Here is a 24,377-nt window from a genome sequence, read left to right on the forward strand (position 1 = left end):
TGGAAGACATCAATTTTTTCAGTAGCCACCTATCATTTGGCTTCGAATTGGTTCCGCAAAACAAAGAAGCTTCCATCATGATGCAACAATACCAGTGATACTTGCCTGACTAAGCTGGCTCTTACCCCTCAAAAGCCAGGTGCATCGAAGCTCTTGCAATTCGACGACTCGACGTCATTTTCTTGGAAACGAACAGTGATAGAGGGCCTCCCGTTCCAGCACTCCAGGACGCTAGCCGCCGTGGATTCTAGACTCACCATTATGAACGAGCTCCCAACCGATATCCTATACCACGTCTTAGTTGCAGTCAAGCGCTCGTCAGCGAGGACTACAGATCTAAGAGCCTGTTTACTAGTATCTAGAACTTGGCATGAGACCGGCACACCTCTTCTCTACAGAAATGTAGCTCTTTCCAGTCGGAATCTGGCCCTATTTCTCGAGCGTTTCCCATGGCATATCTATGGCCCTCTTGTCCGATCGTTAACCTTGATAATAACTCGAGGGGTGATCCACCAGGATGGGACCTTCAGGCCAAACGACATCCACCAGAGAGACTTGGATGTAACCCGTCTCGCGACAAAGATAAGAGAGTTGGTTAATCTCTCCTCATTTTCCTTATATTCCCCATTCAGGCAGGCGGCTTCGATAAGCCGCGGCGCTATAATCTCCCTCCTGGAAGCTCTCCCTTCCAGTTGTGCGAGTCTCGAACTCGACACCGCTGGCTACGATGGGCGACATTCTGATCGCAACGATGACGAAGCCCACATCTGCGACTCCCTTAGGGCCGTTTTACCTCGCATGCGCTATGCACGTATCCGGATAAGCACCATGTGCAGTGCCATGTTTGGCTTTGGGCCCGACCCCCACATAAATAATAACTTTCCTGATGCGTCCGAGGACGAGGATGAAGATGCACGGTTTCAGCCCATTTCTCTCAAAAGTATGCGGTCATTGCTCGTTAACTGCGTCTCGGAAAACTGGTATGCTCTGCAGCGCTGCTCCGCCTCAGATTGGAACCATACCCATCTCAACCCCGGATCCCCTAGGTCGTCCTGGCTATCTATCACAGCGGCACTCGAGCGTCTCGTTGAAACCGAAGGAGCCATCTGCCAGGACGCTAACATCATGGTTATGGGACACACAGTGCACCATGACAGCACTGATATGGCCATTTGGCAGGCGTATATCCGCGCCAACATCGTGGCCAAGGAATCACATCTCCTCCCACATCGCCTAGTCTGCAAAAAGGACATCGCAGACCCGTGGCTCGTGCGCATCCCTGGACCCAAGGACCTCCTTACGTCAGCGATTAACATCGAGCCGCTCGCTGAGGACTATAACTGGGTGCCTTTGTACGGAGGCTCGAGGCTGCCTCGGGCTATTGCTGAGGATGAAATGAGAGGGAGACGATCTATCGCGACCGGGTGCGTTTCCATGCCTGCGTACCTGAAGCCGTCTCATAAATGGCTCCAGGAAAACCCGGGGCAGTTTGTAACTCATTGGCTGAACGAGAATATGTGTGGAAGAAAGCTGTTTCAGGCTGAGGTGAGGGTGGGTGACGAGGAGTATCTTTCTCTCGAGCCAATCCGTGAGATTACTCCAGGAGGATGGGTTCGGGGGCCCCACAACAGATTTTTAATGCGGATGGGGACGTATCGTTGAGATTCGTGTATGCAGGTGAAGAATAAGAGAAGTCTTTTCAGCTCCTATCTGAGTATCCGAAACCCTAAGATGACTCGTGCTTAGTTTAAGTTATGCAAGAGATCGAGGCGAAGATCACTAATAATTAACGGCCGGGAAAAGCAAGACAAACATTACTATTATAGGCCAAAAAGAAAAATAAAAAAGAAAGAATACAGCCATTATCGTCTTGGCAAGGTAAAGTCTCACCTCTAGAACTGCCAGTCGCTCATCCTCTTAAGGGATGTCGCCGAGGGTTGAGACAAAGGCGGTGACGACTCGACCCCAGACGTGTGGAAACTGTCTCACTGATTGATGGGTTTTGTTGTCCTGATGAGCCAATACAGAGTGTTATCACCAAGACGAGACTGTGAATAATAGCCGGGAGAAATTCCGCCTAGGAATCCCAGCAATGAGCGATCATATCTCTACGTACGTACACTCGCTTCGCACCATCAATAAGTCGCTAAAAATAGATTCCCCTGCAAGACTTCGGTCCTGGAACCCGTCCGAGGTTCGTATTTGCCAGGACAGACAGAAGCTTTCCACACGTCCTTTCTAAATGACCAAGATATCGAATATATAACCAGACAACCCTCCTACTCTCCCGTCCCACGATGAAAACCATCCAGGAACAAACACCGTCTCCGTCTACCTCCCAAGCGCCGGACCTGACAGAATTGCTAAACAGCTAACAATGTTCCGCTCGGTCCTCACTCCACTCGTGGCCTTCCTCGCCCTGCCCCTTCTCATCGCCGCAACGCCCGAACCATCCAACCTCCACCTCCACAACAAGCGTTGCTCCCCCTGGTACGATGAAGAATTCTACCAAGGTTATCTTCCTCCCGTGGCCTGCTGGCAAGATCAGGACACCGGCTGCTGTCCATACATTATGGAAGGCACCGAGATGCTCCTCGACGGCGACCATGGACTGGCCGTGATTTACGGAATTTCGACCTACTGTGCCGATATCATCGCGGAAGAACTCGCCAGGACTGCGGATGGAAGGAGGGCGTACGGGTGGGTGGAGAAGCACGGAAATTTGACTGTTATAGGGGATATCTTGGTCATCTCCAATATGAGCCAGGAAGCGGTGGAGAAGTACGAGGGGTTGGTGTACTATGAGGATGCGGAAGGGCCTATTCTGTGTTGAGTTGCTTGCTTCACTAGTTCCCCAAGCTGGAGAAGGTCCGTCTCAGTGTTTTACTTCAAGTTTCTCCAAAACTATTAAATAATTCTGGGATTATTACCGGATTTTATGCGGTTTATTATAATTTGTTAAAAGAAAATTGAAAGCTTGGTTGCTTGCTACTTTTGAACTTGGCTTCCAGTGTCCTGTCGCTGGGAGACAGCCAATATGAACATCGTCCATATCAAAAGTGGTGATGCAATCAACGGGGCAGGTGGAATCTGCCGAAGATCGGAGAGAACCGAACGTGCAGGACAGAGTGTCCCAGAACAATGAACAGGGCAAGGACCCCACATTGATCCCACCTTGACCCCTGCAATAGCGACCACAACAATTTGAACCCCCGCCATGAAGAAATCAGAAATCCCAGTCAAAAAAAAAGTTAATAAATTTGATGCATGACGAATTGTCCACTCAAAACGTGTGACTCAACAACACCATCTTCTCACACTTTGCCAGGGAGTCACGATCCCCAACCCTCCAATTCGACCTGATAATTGTTCAACACAAAAATTATCATCGCCGAAAACACCATGGCTGTCGATTACATTCTCACGCTGTCCTGCCCGGACAAGCCCGGCATCGTCCACGCCATCACCGGCGTGCTCTCCTCGCGAGGGCTCAACATCCTGGATCTTCGCCAGTTCAGTGACCCTACCTCGAACCGATTCTTCATGCGCGTGCACTTCGGTCCCACCGATCTACCAGTGGAGGAACTTCGCGCGCCATTTGACGCCCTGGTCGACGATCTCCAAATGACGTACGACATTCGCACGGCGGCGCAAAAGACACGTGTGCTCATCATGGTGTCCAAGATCGGGCACTGCCTCAACGATCTCCTCTTCCGTGCTAAGGCTGGCCAGCTCCCCATTGATATCTGCCTCATCGTGTCCAACCACCCCGAATTCGAGCCGCTGGCTAAGAGCTACGGCATCCCCTTCCAGCACTTGCCTGTCACCAAGGACACCAAGGCGCAGCAGGAGGGCCGCGTTCTGGAGCTTATCAAGGAGTACGGCATCGAACTCGTGATCCTCGCCCGGTACATGCAGGTCCTCTCACCGACGCTTTGCCAGGCCATGTCCGGACGCATAATCAACATCCACCACAGCTTCCTTCCGTCTTTCAAGGGAGCCAAGCCCTATCACCAGGCCTACGAGCGCGGTGTCAAGATTATCGGCGCCACTGCGCACTTCGTCACCGCTGATCTCGACGAGGGCCCGATCATTGAGCAGAGGGTCGTTAGGGTCGACCACAGTATGGGACCGGTTGAATTGACCAGGGAGGGTTCGAATATCGAGAGCCAGGTTCTCGCTGCAGCGGTTGGGTGGTATGCCCAGAGGCGCGTATTCCTAAACGAGACAAAGACGGTTGTATTTAATTAGAAAACACAGCCCAAAGGTAAAATAAACAATAGAAATAAAGTAGAAAATTGCAAGAAATGTCACAATCTTGGACACGTGGCAGATTAGAGCGTAAAATATTATATGCGAGCATGAGGTGTACATCATTGAGCCCTTCTCCCTTTGTGGAGGCACCGGTCCTTGAGTAGCATACCCATTAGCCACCCGCGATCAACACTCGTTTTCTAGGTTCATTCATCAATGACCCGAACGAAGTCCCCACCGAGACCCATTGTCCCAGATAGTGCGGCATTCAGTTGAGCTGTCGATGTGTCTCACCGAGATATGGACGGCAGTAGGAATACGCCACCAGACCCCCTCCTAATCGCATGCCATTGGTCTTATGGTTCCCTTGTCTTATTCGCAGGTTAAGACTTGGTAGGACTCACGCGTGCACGAGTCGTGGGATTTCGCCGAAACACATGTACGTCAAGTCGTCTCATAGGAAGTATCAAATCGTTGGGATTAAATCACTTATGGCTGAGATAGAGATCATGGAGAGCACTACATTTTGACGTTGGATCGACAGTGAAGACCTCTCACCCTACGGCGAAAATTCCTCCCCAGTCATCAAGTAGTTTGGCCTCGGATATCTACAATTCTCACAGCCTACTTACTGGCGCCTGATCAAGGCTCGCACATCACTAGGAATTGAACGATAAAACGGACTGAATAGCGCAGAATAGATGGCTTACAAATAGGCTCGTAAAAGTAGTCGCGCTGCGATCCCACCATCTTATATTTTGGCGCTGCAGTTGGGGGGATGCTCTGGGGGAAAGGTACAAACAATCTACAAGACTTTATGTATTTGATGAATAATAATGAGACTGAGTGCCCCGATTTGCCCCAGAAGAATCATCCATATCTTTGCACCCATGTCAACAACAGAATTCCGCCTCTCGCCCACTGTAAACTCGCGCCGGGATACGTTTGCTTGCCCGAGCGGTGGATCAAGATTGGCGTATGGATTGACCAGCTTCTTCGGCTTCTCTCAGGTTCAAAACTTCCTTTTCCCGGACACCACGATGAAGAGGCCTCGCCAAGGGTCGCCCAAACAGGCCCTCTCTCTGTAGCTGCACGTGCCGTCATTTGACAAGCCAAGCTCATTGATGCACGGGAATCGCAAGCCGAAACCCCTCTCCGCAGCCTGGCCCATCAACCCGCCTCGTTGGTACCCAAAATCGAGCCTATGCCTGGTTTGACACTCTTTCTGTCTTTCAAGAATTCGAAAAATCAAGGAACTAGCTACCTTTGCCAGCGGCTATGGCGCCTATCAAAACCTACATCTTGGCCCCAAACTTCACGTACCATCCCAACACGTCAATTTGCATGGGCGACATCATCCAGGACCCCAGTGATCCGACTAAACCTCTAAGCAGCTCTTTCCCGCTCACAGAGGCCCATTTTGATTACGATGTCGAATTCTGCGATGAGAAAAGCCATTCGCTCCAAGGTAGCGTCTGGGCCAAATTTCTCGCGATGGGCAGGGAGAAGATTGGCGGCGAAGTTGGTGATGGCTTGCTAGACAAGTATGTCATTGATCGCCTTGAGACCATCTACTTCAAAAAGCAGCCAACCGACGAAGAAGCGGCTGAACGGGTCAAGAATGAAAAAGTCCAGGCCGCCATGAATTCGGGCATATTTGGAAAGAAGCCCGTCTACATGATTACAGGACTGAAAGTGGCCAGAGGATTCCGACTTGAGAGCGGGAACATGTCGAGATCGTCCACAAACACTACTTTTGGGTTGCCAGCCTCCTGGGCCCTCAGCTTTGGCTCTGATATATCCACCAGCAGTACGAGCAATACCCGACAATCCTATCGCTCAGATCGGGACATTGTTTTCGCCTATCAGCTCCACGTCATCACCTGCAAAGGATGGCGGGGCATCGACGTCGATATCGGCGTGTATAAAACCAAGGCCGCTTTCTTGAATGAACAGGATGGTGCCGGTGGGGCTGGGGATGAGCGGGTGAGTGTCCATATTGCGACAGAGGCGGATCTTCGTTCCTTCGATGACGAGATGCCTATTGAAGTGTCTCGTGCGCTGGATGGAAGTGGCTTATGTGCCTGCGTCGCGTTCAGGGAGGAGTAGAGGGTATTTTGGAAGACCTGGGCGAAGGGAAGGAGGGCTACACATAGAGCAAGGTCTCATTACACGGACATATATACTTCTATAACTTTCAATGCTGCGGGTAAATTTCTAACCCATCATCGGTATCCTAACTACCTCCGCGAAATAGCTTGTGCAATCATACTCAACCTCATCTGGTGAGTCTGCCTTATAAATTCCTCCCCTGACAAGTAGTACCACCTGTCAGTATGTAGCATTTCCGTCGACATCGTCCTTAGCATTGTACGCATTGCCGTGACCGTGCAAAGTTCAGAGCTCACGCCCCCAAATTCTTGACCGAGAAGTTCACTCAGTTCCCTTTGGTAGATACGAGCATAGCCAAGCGTCATCGCGGCTATTCCCGCAGCTATTGGTGTGCTTACCGAAGTTCCGGACCTGGCAACTTCCGCCCCGCCGTCCTTGCTTAATCCAGCTCCAGGGACGTCCCGGCCAAGAGTCATAATACAATCAAAGCTCGTGTAGCCTCTCGGAGGATTGAAGCGCTGAAGCCATCCCTTATCATCGGTCCCTCGTACTGAAATAACTTGTGGATGGTTGGCTGGAAACATCTCTGGTTGGTTACCTCCTTGGTTTGCCGCGGCCGCGAAGAGCAGGAGATGCTGGTTTCGAGTTTTCAATGCCTCGGAGATAGCGTTGCTAATCACCCGATTGCCTCCAATACAGCATTCTCTTTCAAATCCAAATGACATAGATATTATATCGACTTCATGTTCTTTCGTAGCCCAAGTGATTGCCTAATGAACCAGTTAGTGAACAGAAGAGAAACACCTATCTTCAAAGGCTATACAGGGCTGTTATCCACCTCAGCGACGTTTGCGGTGGAATCGGGAAGATCCCTCGTGCCGCGTGCTATCCTAGCAACATAAAAGTCCGCTGTGGGGGCCACTTTCATCAGGAGGGACAAGACATGCGTCCCGTGCCCATCCTCGTCCTGACGTATTAGGTCGTGGGATGAAAAGTCATTCCATTCCTTGATACGACGCCTTCGGTCCTTATTTCTGAAGAAAGTCACATCTGGGTCGTATCCCGTATCCAGGACTGCAATCCGAATTCTTTTAAGAGGCGGATCCTGTAAGAATCGATCGACAAGGCATTTGGTGACTTCTGACCTCTGGAGCCGAAGTAACCACCTCTCCGCTTCGAGCCTGTATTGGCCAGTCAATGCAAGTCAGTCTGACGATTTGGAGCTCGAAGTAGCTGGAAAGACGAACCGTGATTGCGACAAGCAGGAATCTTTTTCAGCGTTGAGACAGACGGCTGGCCTTGGGGAGTCTTTGGAGATAGCGCTCTTGTTATCAATATCCAATTTGTCGTCTTCGTCGTAATCCTTGCTCTGTATATTACCAGACTTGTCAAGCCATCCTAGCTTCTGTAGTAGCTCTTTCAAGGGATAAACGATGGCCTTGTAGAGGATAGCACGCCTTTCCTCGACAGTAAGCACGCTGTTATTCTGTGATGAAGATTCCTTTAAGTTCGCTTCGAAAAGCTTCGAGTCCGAACAATTACGGACAATGAATCTGTATGCTTGTCGCACCTCCTCTTGCAAATCAAAACAGGGCCAGGCCTTCTTATGCAATGTCTTCGTTATGTCGTGAACGAAGTTGTTGATCTTCGCCTCGAAAGTCATTCCCTGAGTACTAATGTATTCGGCCGCTTTCCCATGTCCTTTACCCTGCCCAATTTCGAGCAGCATAATGCCCAACGAAAGAACCCGAGGATAGCGGTGGATTACCTCTTCTGTTGGAAGATATTCTGCCGCGAGCAGTGAATGGCTTTTCTGCAGAGTCAAGGTAAAGTACGGGCTCCTTTTGAGCAAACAGTAGCTACTATCGTGCTTCGCATGGCTTTCGTCGGGGCACCGCCAGAAAAATTGGACAGCCTCAGTGGTCCACTGGCTACTCATCCATTCCGAGTCGTAAAACTGCCAAAAGGACCTTGCAAGAATGTAGGCGAGTAGGAGCTTCTCTTTGGCTGCTAGGAAGCGGCGTTCAAGTACGTCTGCGAGCGAAACGCTCTGCTCGTGAGCAATATCGTCATCCACTGCTTTGAGATCACGCATTTGTTCCAACTTAGAGTCTCGGACCTTAAGGCATATTTTGACGGGGCCGATCCGTTTTTGGAGGATTTGGCAGAACTGGGTAGCGGACTTGATCGTTGCCACGCACGGGATATTTAAGGAAAGGTTCATTGATTGATGAGACTGCGCTTCGGGGAGAGCAAATCCCACATTTCCTAAACGCTGCTGTTTTCTTTGAGAACCGCCTGTGTCAGCAATTAAACCAAACAGAAACTTGCATGGACGGAGAGGATACCTAGAAATGTGGAATTGCAGATGCTGCCATTCAACATCATTCCCCTGTCCAATGTCCGAAGTTCTAGAGAAGACCGTATCGAAAATGACATCCTCATCGTTACTCTCGAACTTTTCCATCAGCCTCAACCTGCTATCATGTCGGTTCGATGAGACCTGCGACTGTACAGGGTCAGTGCAACCGCACTGCGAGTAGCGCTTCAACACTTTCCAGAACGTTTCACGGACGTGGAATGGATAGTCGTCTGGGGTGTCAAGGTCTTTTGCGGATCGACTGGCGAGATACGCCTCGGTTGCTTGTTCATGGTCCCATGGCTGGCCTTCGGAAGATGCAAAGGTTTCCAGAAACGAGAAGTAGCGACGTTTGTGCCTACGGTTGCCTGTAAATATAAATAATTTTAGGCTGCTTTCCAGCCTATCTCGAAGGCCGCCATCTGATAGTTGTTCAAGAGTTTTTGACCCAATCGCGTAGACCATGGGGAACCGGATTGATATGTTCCCGCTCTGGAGACACGGTTTGCCTTCTGGCCACTATAATCAGATCAGTCCCGCGCCTCAAGCCATGGGTTCGCTATGGGAAAGTGTGTGAACTTACTGTGCACACCAACTCTAACCCTTCTAGGAACTTCGTGGTGTTTGCAGCAGCATGGTCCTGGATCTGAGACCCTAAGGCAAAGGAAGCGCGTAAAAGATGACCGGCAAGTGTCACGAGGTCCTTGGCCAATTCCATTTTCGGGGAATTTGGCGACAACAACCTTGCTTCCTTTATTCCTAGTTGAGCTGCGACGGCAGCGACCTGCGTAGCCGAGTTATGGGCGAGCTCCGACAACTCCGCGCAATCTATGCTGGAAGCCATCGTTGATAAAGTTGGTGGACGGCAAGTGATCCTCAACAGCCCAATAAAAATCTCTTCGATAACATTCTGTCGATGTAACTCAGCCCTGGCCTAGACCCAAGCGCAGTAGCATAGTCAAAGGCCGGGGCCCTTCCTTCAATCGTTGGAGGACTATATGCCTGACCTCGTTCGTGCTGTCATTTGAACACTGAGGGAAGCCACACAAAACGAGGAAGCCCCGCATCTTGCAAGATTGGGCTCGATGGATTGGGCATTCGCGACCTGTTTTGATTCGCTCTCGTGAGGGATTCGCAGCCTGGTCAGATATTGGACTTCATCTGCCTCCACGGACTAACTTTGAAGGCGGAATTCTGCGAGTGATACTGTTAGTGATCTCCAGCCAGTGAAGTAGCTCAGGCTCTCACATCGACTCACGCAGTCTCTTGGCGTCTGCATCTGCCTCACGTGAGCATCGCGGGGCCATCTCGGGCTGCCAGTATGCTCATCATGGATTGCGCGGATCCATTCGATGGAGGATCACCTTCCTAGGCGACAGACATGCAACATGGCAGCCAACCGTGCGGACTCGATAGCTCGCGACATTTATCATGCGACCAAAGCATGCCGCCGAAGCCTGGAAGAGTGCCAATCCGTCACTCCTTTGATGGAAGGCGGATGGGCCGAAAACCGGCTTGGCGACTTCAAGCTCTGGGCTGCGGGCGTTGGAGCGTCCGCAAGAACACGGGCGTCTTTGGACTGGAGGCTGCACTTCCAACCCCAAACACGAATAGTTGTAGCAGGCCTTCTAGTCACTCTCAGACAGTTGGTTGAGTTATGCAAAGACCTAGGTGAGTTATCGACAGTATTCCGCTGGCTGTTTCCCGAGGGCTTGAGGCTTGGTCGGTCTCTTGACTATCTTGAGTGGGGAACCTGGGGTCCAAGAATTGCATCGGCCATAGCTATAGCATTCTTTACTTACGTATTTCATAGGCCTCAGAAGTGAGCGTGGCGAGCATGTTGTAGATCTAAAGGGAGAAAAAGTTGCAAGCTCGTGGTCGAACCAGGATAGTCGTCCACCATCAGAAACTACAACCGCCTGGTTTGACGCATTAGATGGCGAATCGACGGATGAAGAGTCCTCGGTGTCGGAACATAATGAAGAAACAGACGATAACGTGTCTTCGCTTCTTGGCAAGGCCATAAAATTCACAGAAGAGATACTGGATGAGTTGATCTGGTTAGGTCATCGCATTCGGAAAGCCGGAACGGTGTCAAGGCTCCAGAGGGCTGACACTTCATTTAACCAAAGTAGCTACGAAGATCTCCAGCGATACCTCTCTTTGGTTTTGCTCCTCGTCTCTAGCAAGCAACAAGGTCAAACGTGTCTGGATGTTCATATGAGAGATCTAGACGTTAATTCGAGCTACACCCAACTGAGCTCTGAGCAAAAACACCTTGTCATAGCCAACCTTCGGCGTCGCCATCGATTCGTGTACGCAGAACTCCATCAAAAGAAGCTGGAAGAGGCTCTAGATATCGGGATTTCACAAGAGACTGAATGGGCTGCTGGTCACGGCCGTTCTCAGGTACCAGTGGGACAGAATCAGAATCATCCACCTACAAGCGAAGAGAAACCGGCCGTCATCAAAAGTGCTGGTTGCCCTCACAAGGCGGCGACCACCGCGGCTTCCGCAATTGAGGAAGACACTCTAGCAACAGCACCGACACCTTCGCAGGCAGCAAGCCAGGCTTCTGTAACTACGGCGAAGTTGAGCTATCCATTGCCACCCCCGGTTCCAGTGGATGCCAGAGGTTTCAAGTGCCCTTGCTGCTGTCAGACATTGCCAAAGATGTTCACAGAGAAGGCTCGATGGAGGTACGTCCGACCCATTCCCCGGGATCTTTAGTACGTCACGCTAACAGTTACAGAAAACACATCTCTGAGGATCTATGCCCATATACATGCCCATTCAGTGATTGTGCAGAAGGAAGCATGCTATACCCTACGAGGCAGGGTTGGAAAAGCCACATCAATGATAAGCACGGTGGAACACAATATTGGGAGTGCTTGTCCTGTGTAGGGACGGAAAATGGTGGCGCATTTCCGAGTGCCGAAGGCCTCGCCGTCCATATTAGGACACACCATCCGAAGACGATTACCCAAGAGCAGATTCCCGCTCTTCAGGAGTTGGGTTGCAGAATTGCACCCCCGCTAATGCCATCATGCCCACTCGGTTGTCCGTTTCAGACAGAATGGCGCCTCTTGGATGCAGGAAGCCGGCTTGAACATATTGGAGACTGCATCCACGACTTTTCTCTTAGAGCGTTACCTTGGGCAGAATTAGGTGACACTGTAGAGTCTGGGAGACATCCGAAGCTTCACCAGAGTGTCTTTAAATGGCTCAACGGTATGGACGGGCCAGTGGCAGACGAGAGCCACAAGCTAAGGTTTCTACACATCGAGACAAACCCCCCGCTGCTTGCCCGCCCTTTTGTGAGGAGCGAATATTTCGCCGAAGAGTCGGACGACTCTTGTCACGTTGAGAAAGGATCTCCCTCAACCATCGATACCGATGAGCTTTGCCAGCCTCAATCACCGGGAGATGGAGTAACCCTAGATGGCAAAACCGATACGAGGACTCTACCAACTGGAGCATCTCAGCCGTCAGCGGATTCCGTCTCCCACCCGATCGCATCTCCAGGTCAGGACCAGATCGAAGATGATAAGCCGAACGTCTTCTCTCCGCCCCTTCCTAACTATCTATCTGGCTTCGACAATATTGCTGATAGTATCACCTTCGCACCTTTAGGTGTTAAGGATGGTTCCACTAACTCAGAGTTCCATCCTGCTCCACGGAGGCCCCAAGCAGAAGCAGGACGAAAAAGGTCTAGAGAAGCAGGACGAAAAAGGTCTAGACGAGCGGCAGCTTCATCCTCTCGGAGTTTACAGTGCGGCACCTGCACCGAAAAATTTAGAACCAACAGCGACCTCCAAGACCATATCCAAAGAATCCACTCCAGGCCACTGAGATGTGTCTTTGACTACGCTGGCTGCACGGCCACCTTCAACAGCAAGAATGAATGGAAGCGCCATGTCCTTTCACAACATGTTATTCTTAATTATTGGATTTGCACGGACCCTGTATGCTTTCGGGCTAATCCGGATTCTGGAGGAGCCATATTCAACCGCAAGGATCTCTACACCCAACATGTTAGGCGAATGCATACTCCGGACGAGTATAAGCATACTCCTTATAATCAGAGCCCGGAGTGGGGTGCAGCTCTCCGGGAGATGCAGATAAGCGCAGAGCGCAGGAGGTGTGCCATGCCTCAATATATGCGGTGCCCTGCGGAAGGTTGCAAAAGTGAGTTTAGCGGCCCTAATGCGTGGGATGACCGCATGGAGCATGTGGCGAGGCATCTCGAGACGCCCGGTGAGCCACGCGTTATCTTCGGTGGAGACAATGATGAGACCCTGACTGCGTGGGCCTCGAGCCCTGCCGTTAACATCGTTCGTCAGGTCGGCGCCGATGAATGGGAACTTGTTGTCCATATTGAGAACCACCGCCAGTGAGCTGGTGGCTACGAGAAAGGCCGTCGTGGACACTACCGAAGAAAGAGCATCAAGCAACACGCAGCGGGAATGAAACGGAAAAGAAAGGATATATACCGTCCTGGCCACCGCCAGTGGTCCCCTGGCCAGCTCTACTGAATCCATCCGCGGTCTCTGAGGATTGGTGCCCGGGGGATAGGAGGCCGAGCCTCGTGTCTATAAGCGAGAAGGAATGAACATAAAGTATTTTAATTATCCTTTAAGGTAGGTATTTTTGCAATAGATGGCGGCTTACTGCGGAGGAGATCTACGCTAGACTACCCATCTGGAAAATGATCGCGCTACAATCTTGAATGTACTCTTCTGCTCGATCTAGGCTCTGAACCTGAAGACTGAGCTCGTTTTTATTAGGTCGACTCTTTGTAAAACAGATTTTTGGTGGTCAAAACTTAAAAGGGTACCTTGCCCTGGAGATACCCCCGGCAGAGCCTATCACTGTATTCCTCATTAAGAAAATCGGAATTCTCTTCGCAGCGCAGCTGCAAGTTGTACCTCAGTCCCACGCATTTAGCTGTGTTGGAAGAAGACCAGGTATGATTTGGCTATGGCAGAAAAGACAAGGGGATTTCATGCAGTAAGCGCACTCCTGTTGGCATTGCATTGATGTGCTTTCTTCAGTTGCCGCCTTGATGGAAGACGGTAAGCGCCTGCCACCAACCACAGTTTTATGTTAGCCGCACGATGAAACACTCCAAAGGCAGGCTTTAGCTTCATTTCCATCAGCATTAGTAAAGAGAATATATATCACTGTTGGTGATATCGTTGCTTAATTGGGAAGAAGAAGGTTTCTTCCTGGGAACAGTGTTCCCAAACTATCTAACGTCTCGGCAGAGGTTCGGTAGAACTCAATGGGGCCAACCAGCCAATCAGGGCTTGGTTCCCACAATCACTTTTAGAGGCAAGTATTGGCTCTTATCCTAGTTCCAACGATGGCAAAAACTACGCCGCACAATCGGAGAGTTCTTTACATCAGTCATTTCCCTCCATATTCACACCAGTAACTCAGGTCCCAGACAGCGGCCCGGTCCATGAAGACAAATGGGACAGCCCGGCCCAGCGCCCAACGGCCCCTATACCTTAGACACAACCCCAAACGTGACTCTGAGAGACTTCAACCTCCCAGCAAGCTGTTTGCACCTGGCTAGGGCAGTCACAAAATACAAATCCGATCCAAGCGGAGATGCCTGGATATGGGATATCGCATCACTTCTCAATGAGACCTTTCCCGGTGTTCTATTGAACGCGAAGCTTAGCGATATTAGGTCATGGTACAACCACTCTGCAATTTTAAATTGGGGTTTATGAGACATTCAATATGATGTTCGCAACGCATGTCTACCGCAAGTTTTTCAAGCGGCAGGCATCCAAGAGAACTCAGACTTGGTCGGGATTGGGGTATAATATAGACGCTCCTCTCTCACCTCTTCGTCGTTGATATAACTCTAACCATAATTAAAAAGGTTTTCATATCAGAGGAAGTGGTTCTGGCCGCGTTTTACGTGCTTGCCTTCCTCTTGTTCGCTGTCGTCCGAAAGCGCTATGCTGGGCCCTTGACGAAGAGCTTCACTGAGACACCACTCTGGGCGGCCATACAATCCAGCCTCGGCGTGTTTTTCGACACTTCCTTTTTTTTCGCGCTCGGAGTCCTTATTGCTGCAGTCACCATATCCTTCCTCAAAAACGACGGGAGGAGCCTCTACAACATCCCATTCTCAGCCACGAGTGCCAACATAGTAGTGACTGTCCCTATGCTTCTCTGGCCGTTCTTCGAACCGACATGCCAGCACCCGACATATCGTCGTACCCTGATATACATATTCGTGGCGCTCAATATCTCTTTCTGCGTAAACCTCCTGGTTTCCTTCGTTGTTCGACTGGAAACTACGGAGGTGTTGGGGGTCGATGACTGGTGCTACGACGCCTTGGGGGCCCAGCCGGTAAAGATGTCGGCGGTAATAGGAACAGTTGTCAACTCCATCTGGTCGGTTACGGCCGCACTCATTGAAGGCTTTGGCGGACCTTTTATCGAAATCCCCCGGCGCAGAAACAGCCTTGAGGACAACGTCTAGTTTCACTCTTCCGGTGCAAGCGAGGGAGGCTTGGTGCGGTACTCTCCTGGGCGTGGCCTTTGTGATGATGTGGTGGGCATTCTCCTCGTTCCTCATACTCAGGCGATACTACTCCCAGGCCATTGGAGATTTGCTAGAGCAAGATGAATGGGGATTTGGTCAAATCGTAGCCGTCATCGCTTGGACGCCTGTGGCTATCGACTTTATTCTTGTCTGGTGGAGTAAGTAGACCTGTACATCATGAATTCGGTGGCACTAAGAATGTTTACTGACCTCCCCTAGGGAAGTTGCGTGGTTTGCAATGGCGATTGCCGATCGGGCTGATGCTCTACTCTGAAGAGTCGGAGGTGGGAGAAGGGACCTCCCATCCTTTGCAGCTTGTCAAGGAGGCGGGAAGGGTTGAAATTCAAGGTCTCCAACTTTCTCGGCCTCGAACATTTTAGCACTTCTTAACTACAAGAAGTGGCGGGACTAGGATGCAAGCCAAGTGTTAGGTTTCATATTCGAGAGTTATTATTATTATTATTTGATAGATGTCGAGGAGTTGTTCTCACCCAACCTCCGTCATGGAACGAATATCTTTCCCATTGGCGTGATAACTTTGCCATGATCCGGTATTGAGCTGTATGGGTAAGAAGTATGCCCAAAAAAGGGTTTCTCGGATGACAGGAAGTCGCCTTCAGAAAAAGAGCATGGGTCTAGGCAAAGGATAGCCTTTCCGCCGCGTTGCCACATGAGATAGGAACCCAAGAAGCCGTTGTCGGGGACATGCCGTAGCCAGTTGTTTTTAGTTTCTCCCGCGCTCCATCCGCCGTGTAGTCGATACCGTCCAAAGATGGTGAGGTGATGGTGATTCGTTCTATTAGTGGAGGAAGGAGCAGTGAGGAGCCGAAGCCTCTTCCGCCCACACATCCACACACCATTTAGTTCTTTTTCGAGCAAACAGATTCCCCGTTTGATAGATCATTTGATCGTTGATTCCAATTTCCCACAGGTTATGACCCCTGTATGGACAAGAATATACGGGATAAATTTTGCCCAAAGCTGGTCCGTTTCTAGATTCAAAGATTCAGGAATGGACCAAGCCTTTTTTCCTCGTTCTCTTTGAAATGCCGTCTTCTTTCTTTGAACGAATCGACCCCGTCATCCCCTCACATCGGAGGCCAGCGCAAACGACCTACTGGCCAAGATAGATGCCATCCTCAAGTGCATGGAAAGCCATGGAGACGAGATACGAGAAAAGGTGGCAGCCATGCAAACCCCGCCCGCTGCAGCACCACCCGAAGACGATAATAGCGGTTCGCATGTCACGAGGCCCAAGAAATGGCCATGCCTGGAAAGAAGCAGAAACCAAGTGTCCCAGAGAAAAAGCACAGAGCTTAGCCACCCGGAGATTAACATTCGTTTCCGAGGTTCTTCTGGCTGGAAATAATCTGGATAGAGTCGTACTTGTCCCAGATATCACGGCATTAAGCTTACTTCGTCTGCCGATGTGTCTCACCGACGTATGAACAGCACTGCAGAGAGTCAGCAACAGTACGACACCGCCAGAATCCCACGCAGAAATACACGTCAATGGTCGCACGGTTGTCTTATTTGCCGGGCTAAGAATAGGGCTTACTGGTGTATGAGTCGTGGGATTTGGCCGAAACACGGCTGTGTCAAGCCCCATCAAAGGGAGGAAGTATTAGGTGCTTAAAGCTTATCCTGGCCCGAAGTGCGCATTGCAGTACTCGCACTAGTCATGGAAAACGTTTTGAGCAAGGTACCAGGGATCCAGGTAGGAAGAGTTTATTTCTTTCCAGTAGAGTGACGTAGATAGTTCCGTGCCAGAGACAACCAGAGGGTGCTGGCGGCGATGGCATCAGTTCCACATTGCCTTGTCTACTTGAAAGAGTTGAGAAATAACAAGGAAGGAGCCTCGATAAAGCAGTCGCCAGTCGCGCCTTCCCGTCTTCCCAGTTCAGTCTTCTAACCCCAGAACAAGTCTTATACCAAATCAAGGCCAAGAATTCCAACAAATAGGAACCTGCGGAGGTCTGTAGTCGTCATCGCTTGAACTTCTGGGATCTCCAAGGGGACCATCCGGGTTCGATCCGCATCGCGATCAAGAACCTCTTTTTTTTTCTTTTTTTTTTTCTTTCTTTCTTTCTTTCCTGACCACCCCCCAAGACGCATTTTGTTTCTTCTTTTTATTCTTTGCTGCCATTTGATTTCTCTTCGCTGCGTAAGCTTTCCTAGCCACCGCCTTAGAAGATTCCTTTGGAAAAGGTCCTGGACGCAAGCTCCAAGCTGCTCCAGGCTATGAAAAAGGTCAGAGAGGCGGGAACTACCGATGAAACCTCCTTTTCAGAGACAGACTACGAAGTATTTCCACCGGCAGCCGTGTGTTGGCACATGCGTGACACCAAGAGAGGTGGCACATCCGGGGAATTGAGCTAGCTCCTTTGCCCACACTTACTTCTTCTAGCCCTGTTATTAGTCTCTCTCTAGTAGAAAGGTAGACTAGTCCCATGATATGTCACATTTCAAGAATTGCAGAGCGAGTAACGTTGCTGAGGTTTGCGTTGCTACTTCGTACATCTCTTCTTGTTGGGCTGCCGCCACCCGTCCAGAGACTTGTCGCCTCTTCCAGAATAGAGACAGCATGGTGCAGAAGAGGATCGACACTCCCGGGGCGTTTTTGAGTATTTCTAACCGGAATAGGGAGAGCGCTCCACACGTTGAGACTCTGCTCCATGCATGCACGCCTTTTATTGTGGATAGGATGCTTTCCGGATAGGAAGCTCATTTGGCAAATCCGACCTGCTCACCCTCCGGTGTTACTCTCTGGGCTAAGCTACCTGATGATACAATACCTGAGTAAAAGGGCCGGATTTTAGAATAGCACCAGCACGACATAGAGTAAGCAATTGCTATTCTGAGAACGGCTGACGATCATTGTGGAAAAAACTAAGTTTATCTTTCAGAACTCTTTTCCCGTCACACTTTGAATCTCGTCAGCTTTCCTGCATAGATGTAGTAGTTCCGGAATAAAGTATTGAACTACCGGCGATGTCTTGTTTTCTCGGTGCATTTGGAGACGGAATGACGCTTCTGTGATCGTCGCAGTCCGGATCCTGACAGATAAGATGTCTTTGTCCTACTGCAAGCCATGGTTACCCGTGAATATAATCGAGACGGCAGACGATCCGTTAGACACAACCAGTGTGCGTTCTCGAACATCACCCTTCTCCCTCAAATATCGTAGTGCAGGTCTCCTGGTCTTACAAAGGTCGATCCGCGCCTTGGATACTCAAAGACGATATTCGGAATTATGACCATGACTTCTACATCGGACGATAAGATTAACGAGGTTTCCGCTCCAGACAACGAGCGAGACGGTTCGATCAGAGACGGGGAGCTTGCATTAACTACGGAAGATATAGAGACTGGTGGGTTCGACCTACAGGCTACTAAACGCCTCCTTTGGAAGATTGATCGAAATCTGCTCCCTCTTATCACGCTACTATACCTGTATGGCAGTTCATATCCATAACATGCCCTCCGCAGCCTAATCTTGGTGAACTTATTCCAATTACTCCAACTGCAGTTTGAATTTCCTTGACCGCACCAACATCGGCAATGCCCGCCTAGCAGATCTTGAAGAAGACCTTGGGATGAAAGGTCTGGACTACAATGTAATATGAATATCTCGATCTTCCCCCCCCCCCCCCCCCCCCCCCAGGCGCCTTATTCCCCCGCTTATATGCTGATTTGTCTACTCTAGATCGCTTTAGCCGTTTTCTACCCCTTGTATATCCTCGCCGAAATCCCATCGAACCTGGCCCTGAAGCGATGGCGACCATCAATCTGGATTCCCTCCCTCATGATCGCCTGGGGCGTCGTCTGCACGCTCATGGGTATTGTTAAGGACTTTCCTGGCCTGCTCATTGCCCGCTGCGCCTTGGGCATCGCCGAGGCAGGGGTCTTTCCTGGGATCAATTACTAGTATGAGCGCCAGGCTTGAGCGTCGCGTCTCTTTTTCCCTTCACATGGCTGTGAAGCTAAGCTGACATTACGTGTAGTATCACTCTGTGGTATCGTAGGAAAGAGTGCGGCCTGCGTATGGCTCTCTTCTTCTCCGCGGCGACTGCCGCCGGCGCGTTCGGCGGGTTATTGGCACGAGCCTTGGTCGAAATGGATGGAGTCGGTGGGTTGTCCGGATGGTCGTGGATCTTCATCCTCGAGGGAATCGCGACTGTCGTGATCGGTATGGGCCATAAATCCCTCTCAATCTTACCGTCTCCATTCTTTACCGCAGACTCACATATTGCCTAGCCGTTTTCGCATTCTTCTTACTGCACGATTATCCTTCAACCGCGCGATTCCTCACACCAAAAGAAAGAAGCGAAGTTGTCCGCCGCCTAAAACACGACCGTTCCATCCTTCCAGACGAGTTCGACCTCAAATACGTCCAGCACGCCCTAAAGGACTGGAAGATCTGGGTCCACATGTTCATCACCTTTGGAATTTACACAGCCGTCTACTCATACGCCTTATTCACGCCCACCATCGTCAAGAATCTCGGGTACACGAACGAACGCGCCCAACTAATGTCGGCGCCACCCTACGTGGTGGCCTGCTTCTTCTGCATCATCTGCGGGTACTTCGCGGATCGGCATGGCCAGCGAGGGATCTACATTATATGCAGCTGTGCTCTTGCGTAAGTTCCTCTTGTCTCTCTTCGGGAATATCTCGCCCGTTTGCTTTTTTTGATCCAACGTTGACGTGGCGACCCCCGAAAAAAGCATCATCGGCTACGCAATCCTGATGATTTCACAGAACAACCACGTCAAATACTTCGCCTGCTTCGTCGTCGCTGCCGGCATCTACCCCAACGTGCCTCAAGGTGTGGCCTGGAACGGCAACAATATCGGCGGTTCCATCAAGCGCGGTGTCGGGATCGCCATGCACGTAGGCTTTGGTAACCTCGGGGGTATCCTTGCTAGTTTCGTCTATCGTGACGATGGTCCGAGGTTCCTCTCGGGGCATGGACTTCTACTGGGCTTAGTGACGATGAGTATGGTACTTTGTATTTTTATGAGGAGTTATTTGATAAGGGAGAATGCCAGGAGGGATCGAGAGTATAAGAAGCCTGATGAGTATACGGTGGCGGAGATGGTTCGGGATAGGGAGATGGGAGATGATGCGCCGTATTTTCGGTATGTTGTTTGAGCGATGGGTTGGATTTTTATTGTCGATGGCGGTTTTGAGGCTGTGAGTGAAGAACCTGTTTCATCTTTTTGAAACGTTGGTGTGAAGGGGGAAAAAAAAAAAGGATCGAGTGAGAGGAAGAATTAGCGATTCGGCGACGGGGGACGATAATTGAAATAAATCGTGAACGGAGTCAATACTCGGAACTCGCATCAAATCAAACTTGGGACGGGCGCTTGACCTCTCAGACTGCCGATCTATGAGAGATCTGGGAGGATGGTTTTATTACAGTCCCAAACTTCTTCCCGTGCGCCAAGTAGATCTTGCTCAAATGAAGGGTTATGCGATACAACACTCGGAAGCATCGACAAGCATCAATTGATGGCGCGTCGTTGGGGGTCTTGGCCGAGCTGTGACGAGTGGGATTGGGGATGATCGGCACCAAAGAATCGAGTCTCGGGACTGGAAGCGAAATGAGAGATCCAAGAACGGGTTTTCATGTACAGTATTATCGTATTATGGACATTGTCATCCTAAGTAGCGTACACCACATCTCCCTCCAACACATCTCGCGTCTACCCAGTCATTGAAATCCCCCACGGCCTAGACCTACTAGTTATTCCTCCTGGCCTTCTTCTTGGGTTTGCAGCTGCCGCCGCCGGGGGATGCGGCCTTCTTGAGCACGTCGACGATGGAGTCGTAGGCGGGGTGCTTCTCGAAGTCCTCGAACCAGAGGAGGGCGGCGCCTTCGCCCTCGAAGACGAAGGGGACCCAGCTGAAGGGATCGTAAAAGTCCCAGAGGGTTAGGCCGACACAGGCCTCGGACTGGACGCAGGCAGCGACGGACTATTTTGACGCAAGTTTAGCTTCGATTGAGTTCTTCCGAAAAAAAAGAGGGGGAAATGGAATGTAAATAGGGAAAGTGGGGAGGAAAAGCTTACATCGCTGTAGACCTTGGCCTGCCACTCGAGGTTAGTCTCGTTGGCGGGAGTCTGCAACCGAACGTCGAGCTCCGTGTAAGCGACCTCCACACCAGTAGCGGCATAAGAGTCGATGACGGCAAGTTGGGCCTTGAGATCCGGGGCCTGGTGGGCAATAAGGTGAGCCTGCATGCCAACACCATCAATCTTAATCCCCTCATCCTGGAGCATCTTCACAATCCGGACAGCGGCCTCAGACTTGGGACCGACGGACTCGAGGTTGTAATCATTGTAATAGAGCTTCGCGTCTGGATCGACCTCGGAAGCGACCTGGAAAGCGAGCTTAATATAATCCTCGCCGAGAGTATTGTAGAAGATGGACTCGCGGTAGGTTCCGTCCTCGTTGAGGGCCTCATTGACGACATCCCAGGCATAGCATTGGCCCTTGTAATGGCCGGCAACCTCGGTGATGTGGTTCACAATGATCTCGCGGAGTTCCTCGGCGGTCCACTCGGTCTCCTCGACCCACGGGGCGAGCTGGCTGTGCCAGACGAGAGTGTGGCAGCGGAGGAGCTGGCCGTTTTCCTTGGCGATGTTGGCGGTGATGTCGCCTTCGGTGAAGTTGAAGACGCCCTGTTCGGGTTCGACGAAGAGCCACTACGCGGGTTGTCAGTCATGATGAAGAAAGGGCAAGCAGGGTAGCGGAGCCTATTGATGAAGGAGAAAAGGCACACCTTCTGGCCATTGGTAGGAGTGGTCTGGCCGAACTCGTCAATGTCGTCGAGGATGGCATCATACTGGTCGTAGGCAGCCTCGAAGCCGGCGCGCTCACGCTGGCCGGGGCTGTCGGTGGCGGCACCGAAGTACTTGAGGCCGGCCTTTTTGGCGAGCTTGTTGAGTTGGGCGTTGGCGCCGGGCAGCGAAGCCGCCAACAGGGGAAGGGCCAAAGTAGAGAGATGCATGACGAGTATTAGAAGAACTTGAGGATAAGACAAGAAAACGAATGTAACTGAACCTGAAGAGATTCAAGGAAGGAAGGGTCCCAAGGGAATTCTCTTTAAAAGATGTAGATTGGAGGGCGGAGGAGAGACCGAACAACAGAGAGGTAGGAACGTTGGGAATAGTCATTTATAGATCAATGACAATCCAAGCTTGGACTGACGGGAAGAGCTCTCCCCTCTCCCAGTGTTACCTTTCATTATCCGGTCCCATTGTTCGCAAGAGGCTCCCGTATCGACAGATGGGGCCGGCTTGGCTGTCAGGGTAGTACTACACATGTCCACTTTGAGGAGAACCTGGTCTAGTAGCGGGGCCGCCGCCCGTGTTTCCATTTGAGGATTCCTTGGGCTAAACCTGAGCGGCGGCTAATAAACTCGATTTGATCTGGGAAACCAGTACGCAGTACAGGTAGACGGGGTACTGAGGGTTGGAAATTGGGCAGCCGGGTCCGGTCAGTGGAGGATGATCCGAGTCCCCTTGCTAGCCTTTCCCTGCGTCTCATACCCGGGGCATCCCAGGACGGATTAACCGGAGGGTCGTTCCGGAAGAACTCAGCAGAGCCAATTCTATTTTCTTCGGGAACGGGATGAGCGACATGAACAAGCTCAATTACCTCCACTCCAGTGGCCAATTGATTGATGGGCGATCTTCCCGTCGATAAACAATGACAATGCATCAAATGATGCTGCCATTTGCTGGTCCGGTTTGGTTGTACACCGAGCGAGTGGTTAAAGAAGAGAAGCCCGCCCCTACTTCGTCAACTTCGAGTGCAATCTTGGATATGGAGGTCCGGGGAGGAGGCCCAATAAGATTTCATCGGATAAAATCAGAAATGGGGACGACAGATGATCCATTGGGATCTTCAGCTGTCCGAGCATCGAAAAGGGCAGTATTTTGATCGGAGGGTGGCATCGCAGCGTCTCCTTGTCATGCAGGCACATGGGAGAAGGACATTTTGCCGGCTTGGCTGCGTCCTGTCGTTTATTTCCGGGCATCAATCAATCTCTCGCCCGCATTCCGCATTCCCCGCAGGTACCAGCAATCCCCCGTCCAAGCAGAACAGAGGGAAGAGGGAGCACAGGTGATTGACGGCAGGACGCGTGGGAAAAATGCATGCTCCTGAGGAACGCCTGCAAGGTCCAAACCCAATTGAAGAATCTAATGGTTTGATAAGAATGCCGCGGATTGGGCAATGGCAGGTTCCAGCACAGATTCCACTGTCTCGATCGGCGAAGTATGTCCCTGATCTGAGGACAATTGAATTGAGATCTCGATTCGGTGGTCGGGTCTGTGGGACAGAGTTGGAAGTGGATGCGGAGAAGCCAGTTGGAGCGGGGGGACGCTAGAAACAGTCTGGAAGGGGTTTCTGGTCCTGGGAAATGAGCGCGACGGATGAGGCGGGCCTTGATCGGTCGTCATCAGGGGGATGCCAGATTGAGACTGGCTTCACCGAAGAGCGTCTGCGGGCGTCGAATTCCAATTACCCAGAACCTTGGCTTAGCTTCGAGATTCTACCCAGCTTTTACCCAACATTGAAGTCAAGAACTGCCCACCTGTCGCGTCGGATGGACCTCAAAGGTTTGTGGTTGCAGAAATAGTCAGGATTGATCGATCGATTGGTGCTTCTGGTCCATCACTAACGTCGATTGTCTCGGGGCGGGCAACATGCTCCACAGATTGCGGGCGCGCAGCTGCGCGACTTGTCCCCTTCGCTTAATGTCTTCGTTTCTACATTTCTTTGGGTGGATCCAAGTGTACGCGATGATGGAAGACAAGAAGATGCGGCCTCTGACAATAAGCTACCATCCCATAAGTACGCACAATTAATCATTATTATCATGGATCCCCCACCGAGTATCGAAAGGCCTAAGTCCCCGAACCAGGAACAGAAGATCTGGGTAGGTTCCAGCGGCTTGGAACAACCAAACACCTGTCCGTCTGCCGACTCATATGATCTGCGCCCATCAGACGCCTTCGCCGGCCCACAAGGACATCCGGAGGGGCATAGAAATACCATTTAATCCATTGTAGG

General features: G+C 51.0%; 4 protein-coding genes and 3 pseudogenes across 4 annotated transcripts; 5 read left to right on the forward strand and 2 right to left on the reverse strand.

Moving 5' to 3' along the window:
- Positions 1 to 517: 517 nt before the first annotated feature.
- SAPIO_CDS4991 (uncharacterized protein) lies at positions 518 to 2,833 on the forward strand (the record flags this gene model as incomplete). Its single annotated transcript, XM_016787407.1, has 6 exons — positions 518 to 561; positions 633 to 1,424; positions 1,527 to 1,611; positions 2,062 to 2,112; positions 2,170 to 2,194; positions 2,271 to 2,833. 6 exons carry the CDS (start codon positions 518 to 520, stop codon positions 2,831 to 2,833), a joined length of 1,560 nt encoding a protein of 519 aa, XP_016642909.1.
- Positions 2,834 to 3,402: 569 nt separating this feature from the next.
- On the forward strand, positions 3,403 to 4,251 carry SAPIO_CDS4992 (annotated as a pseudogene; the record flags this gene model as incomplete).
- A 1,281-nt stretch (positions 4,252 to 5,532) lies between these two features.
- On the forward strand, positions 5,533 to 6,363 carry SAPIO_CDS4993 (annotated as a pseudogene; the record flags this gene model as incomplete).
- An 820-nt stretch (positions 6,364 to 7,183) lies between these two features.
- SAPIO_CDS4994 (uncharacterized protein) lies at positions 7,184 to 9,569 on the reverse strand (the record flags this gene model as incomplete). Its single annotated transcript, XM_016787408.1, has 4 exons — positions 7,184 to 7,547; positions 7,614 to 8,651; positions 8,715 to 9,028; positions 9,309 to 9,569. The coding sequence occupies 4 exons, from the start codon at positions 9,567 to 9,569 to the stop codon at positions 7,184 to 7,186; spliced, it is 1,977 nt and encodes a 658-aa protein (XP_016642910.1).
- A 2,389-nt stretch (positions 9,570 to 11,958) lies between these two features.
- Positions 11,959 to 13,122, forward strand: SAPIO_CDS4995 (annotated as a pseudogene; the record flags this gene model as incomplete).
- Positions 13,123 to 18,552: 5,430 nt separating this feature from the next.
- SAPIO_CDS4996 (uncharacterized protein) lies at positions 18,553 to 20,447 on the forward strand (the record flags this gene model as incomplete). The annotated part of the gene is made up of 6 exons (XM_016787409.1): positions 18,553 to 18,746; positions 18,823 to 18,910; positions 19,000 to 19,220; positions 19,298 to 19,482; positions 19,551 to 19,935; positions 20,021 to 20,447. 6 exons carry the CDS (start codon positions 18,553 to 18,555, stop codon positions 20,445 to 20,447), a joined length of 1,500 nt encoding a protein of 499 aa, XP_016642911.1.
- A 591-nt stretch (positions 20,448 to 21,038) lies between these two features.
- On the reverse strand, positions 21,039 to 22,308 carry SAPIO_CDS4997 (Endo-1,4-beta-xylanase; the record flags this gene model as incomplete). Its single annotated transcript, XM_016787410.1, has 3 exons — positions 21,039 to 21,272; positions 21,368 to 22,003; positions 22,081 to 22,308. The coding sequence occupies 3 exons, from the start codon at positions 22,306 to 22,308 to the stop codon at positions 21,039 to 21,041; spliced, it is 1,098 nt and encodes a 365-aa protein (XP_016642912.1).
- Between the last annotated feature and the right edge of the window lie 2,069 nt (positions 22,309 to 24,377).

The sequence above is a fragment of the Scedosporium apiospermum genome (assembly GCF_000732125.1).
Source record: "Scedosporium apiospermum strain IHEM 14462 chromosome Unknown SEQ_SAPIO_0096, whole genome shotgun sequence".
Taxonomy (NCBI): domain Eukaryota; kingdom Fungi; phylum Ascomycota; class Sordariomycetes; order Microascales; family Microascaceae; genus Scedosporium; species Scedosporium apiospermum.